Source organism: Lemur catta, chromosome 23 (genome assembly GCF_020740605.2).
Source record: "Lemur catta isolate mLemCat1 chromosome 23, mLemCat1.pri, whole genome shotgun sequence".
Lineage (NCBI taxonomy): Eukaryota > Metazoa > Chordata > Mammalia > Primates > Lemuridae > Lemur > Lemur catta.
Window position 1 is genome coordinate 10,464,807 of NC_059150.1, and position 3,840 is coordinate 10,468,646.

The following is a 3,840-nucleotide window of genomic DNA, read 5'->3' on the forward strand; positions in this document are numbered from 1 at the left end:
ACTTTCCCCACCCATCCCCTTCCACCCCACTTCAACCCCGGAGTGTGTGGGGAGGCTGCCCGGCCTTCCAAATTTGTCCATCATCAAGATCTAACCGTGTCAGAAAATAGGACAGTGAAGCTTGTACAAAACTCTTCTAGAACATTTCACCCAGGTCCCTCGAGGTCCTTAGGGGTTTGGGCATCGCTTCCTGGGGAAAGCTGGAGAGCAGATGTGACTTCCTGGACAGAGACCCGGGCTCTTCAGAGCAGCAAGTCTGAGGCCTTGAGGCCGATCCTTTGGGAGGAGCCACTGGATTAGCTGCATCTTACATGGTGACACTGTGGGGTGGGGCAACAGGAAACCTACCTCCTCCCCCAGCTACTTTTCTTGGAAAGCACCTTAGACCCCCACCCTAATGCCAAGGTAAGAGATGAATTAGACCACAAGTAGGTAGAGATGTAGCCTTTGGCCCTGTCCCATCATAGCCCAGGATTCAAGGACTCAGGGGCAGAGACTATTGGTTCAGGGACAATCTCACTGCCCATGGGGACCTGGCTACAGTTTAAGGCGGAAGAAGTGTGTCCCTCTCTGAGCCTCAGTTTCCCCATTGACTAGCTGAAGAGAGCAGATCTAATGGTCTCCCTGGTCCCTTCCAGCTCTGCCCGCCCATGAGGCTGTGACCCACCTGCAGGGGTGAGATCAGCCAGTCGCCAGCAGAGGATGGACATCACCCAACAGGCCCCTTATCACCCACGGAGTAGGGGTGAGTGGGACATCCCTGAGGTTGGGGTGGGAACTCAGGTCTTAAAAAAGGCAGGGCAACTCTCTCCCTTCCAGGCAGAAGCAGGAGATGGGGATGGGGCTGTGGTCTGTCCGCCAAGACCTTGAATCTGTCAGTCAGGGAAGCGGCTGCTCTGACAGAGGTGCAGGGGAGAGAGGGCCCCACGCAGCTCCAAGCCCCAGCTCGGCTTTATGGCCAGAGGAAGAGGGTGGGGCGGGGAGAGGTTGCTCCATGGTACAGCAGTATCTTGGGATGCGGTCGCCTCTTTGTTCTCATCACGGGTGGGTGGGGAGGTTCCAGGACCCAGCGACCAGGTCACCAGCCCATCATGCCCTCCTGCAGGTGGCTCAGCTCCTGAGCAGGGCAGTGGTGGGGGTCAGTCGGTTTTGGGCGCCCGGAACTCGGGCATGCTCCAGGTCCGGGGCGGCGGGTGCGTGTCCCGCTCCACGTCCTCGGAGATGGTCCGGATGTCGCTCGCGAACGGGGAGATGCGCGCGCGGGTCTTGAAGGTGGCCAGGCTGCCGCGGGGCCGCAGACTCCACTGCCGCGTCAGCTTGTGGGCCTCCTCCTCCTGCTTCATCCTCTCCAGGACTTCCTGCAGCACCGAGCGGAAGAGCCGGGACACCTCCTGCACCTCGGGCTCGTGCTCTGCCACCAGCTGCCGGAACCTGGGCGGGAGGGGGAGGACGCGGTGGAGCCACGCACCGGCTACCGCGACAGGCGCGTGGCAGCCTCTAACCCCGGCGGCCCCTGCGCATCCTCCAGGTCGGTTCCCATTTCGTCCACTCCGCCCTGCCCTTGGAGAGAATCGGGAACCACCCCGCGCTGCTGCTACTGCTTCGGGCAATCCTGAGTTCAAATCCCAGCTCTGCCCAGTCTGGCCTCCACGGGCCTCAGCTACCTCGTCTGTAAACTGCGGTAATAGCTACCCATTTTCTGAGATTTAATGAGCTAACGCGTGAAAAGATCCTGACACTTACCCAAGGTTGTGGATGCCAGAGCACTAAGGGGAGCCCTCCACTGTGGCAGCCCCACCACTGTGACACTTTCAGGCTCACCCTCTTCCACCCCTTCACCCGCTGGCCAGCACGGTCTCTCTGAAACGTGTGTCTGGTTGTGCCACTGCCCTGTGAGATTCCTTCCATAGTGTCTGTCACTTTCTGGGTGGGGTGAGCTCTTTGCCATGCACAGGGGTCCCCTGCTGCTTCCCTAGACCACCCCGCACTCCAGCCAGGAAGAGTCACGTGTGCCCTCCCTGCCCCAGGTTCTCTGGGGTCCCGGTGTGCTTTCCCAAGCTTTTCCTCTGCCCAGAATGTCTTTGCTTAGAGCTCAAGAATTAACTTCAGCAAGTCTATTTAGTATCGGTTCCCTCCACCACACGGAGAGTTGGAACTTCTCAAACTGCTCATCAGTGACTTGAGACCAGAAATGAGACAGGAAGATCGTGCCCGTGTGAGTGTTCCCAGCCGTCCCCTCACCCGTGGGTTTGGTTTCCCAGCTCAGGTCTCATCAGCAGCACCTGGGACTCCACCCCAGCCCCTGTCCCCAGTGCTTGTGGCATGGATGCATTTTGGGAGCTTCTATGGGGCAGAATAAGAAAACGGGAGAGGGTGAGGTTCTCAGCCTGGAGGAAGGGGAGGGGGTGGTAAAAAGACTACAGAACTGAAGGAGTGTGGAGGGGGCGGAAGGAGAGACACTTTTCAGGAGAATTCCAAAGTAAAAGGTGTACTGCAGATGCTGATGTTGGTTAAAGTGATGGGTGAGGGAAGATTTGGGGGGACTAGGGGGAATTTTTAAACATTTGATTGTGGGTTTATGCTCCTTTACAAGGAGAAATGCAGATGAAGAACCTGAGAAAGGCAGTTAAAGAACTTGAGTTATTTTGAAATTACTCTTGGTTGTTTGGACTTGATGCTTCTTTGACTTTAATACCGATCCTACCAAGACAGGACCACGCGGCCAGAGCTTACGTTTATACGGCTACTTTTATATTTAGGAACATTGTTGTACCAAGTTCTAAATGTCCAGTGCCCCCGAGCTCTGAATCCTTCACATGCACACTCACACACACACTCACACTCACCCCACAGGCAGACTGGTGTGCAAGCTGATATAAAATAGGATAATTAAGAAACTAATTTTGGAGATATCACCTCGGAAGACTCCTCTAAGAAGACGATATTGAAGATAAACTGGCAAAGGAGGAGGAGGCAGCTGTGTCCAAATCCAGGATGATAACAGCCCAGCAGAGAGAACAGGAAGCCCAAGGCCTTGGATTCTCTCGCATCAAAACTCACTTTCCTTAGAGCTGCCCCCTGCCTCCCTCTGGATGCCTGGTATTCCGTGGCCTCTCTCAGATTCCTTTTCCTCCCTTGCTCCTTCTCACAGATAACTGGGTCGTCTAGGCCCCCAGCTCTAGTCCTGTGGCCTCAGCCCCCAGCACCGCAGCCACCCTCCCTGGAGCCTGCAGCCGCGCCCTGGTCCCCGCCGCGCGCTCACCTGAGGATGGCAGGCCCACAGTAGGACGGGTGGATCTTGGCACAGACGTCCTCCAGCTGCAGCCGCTCCCCGGGGCTGAGGTCGTAGGCGGGCCGCGGCGCGCGGGCCAGCCAGCTGTAGTCCACGCCGGTGCACACCTTCCGGCCCGCGCTGCTGCGCTCCCGCTGCTGCCTCTCGGCCTCTCGCATCTGCCCCGCCAGCTCCATCATCAGCGTCTCCAGCACCATCTCGGCCGGGCTCCGGGAGGACAGCCGGGGCGAGGCCTCGGGCCACCGCAGCCAGGGGATGAGGGACATGGCCCCCGGCCTGCTGGGACAGAACAGGAGTGGGTCTTTCTGAAACTGAGGGGCTTCACAGTATGCAGCTGACCCCTTCCTGGGAGGTCGGGAGGTGAGGACAGACCATCAGACCATGTTCTTGGGGTCAGGGACAGCTAGGAAGTTTCCTTCTCAGCCTTGAATTACCTCAGGTGCCCCAAATAACGAGGTTGGGCTACAGTGTATGTGTTGGGGGTCGGGGTGGGGTGTGCTCTGTCCTGAGAGCCACGACACCAGGAGCCTCTGCCTGGGGCAAGGGGA

General features: G+C 57.9%; 1 protein-coding gene across 1 annotated transcript; it reads right to left on the bottom strand.

The window, feature by feature from the left end:
• Window positions 1–941: 941 nt before the first annotated feature.
• Window positions 942–3,569, bottom strand: RD3 (RD3 regulator of GUCY2D). The gene is made up of 2 exons (XM_045536451.1): window positions 3,263–3,569; window positions 942–1,431 (listed from the first exon to the last, which is right to left on the bottom strand). The coding sequence occupies exons 1-2, from the start codon at window positions 3,556–3,558 to the stop codon at window positions 1,140–1,142; spliced, it is 588 nt and encodes a 195-aa protein (XP_045392407.1). The 5' UTR covers window positions 3,559–3,569; the 3' UTR covers window positions 942–1,139.
• Window positions 3,570–3,840: the final 271 nt, after the last annotated feature.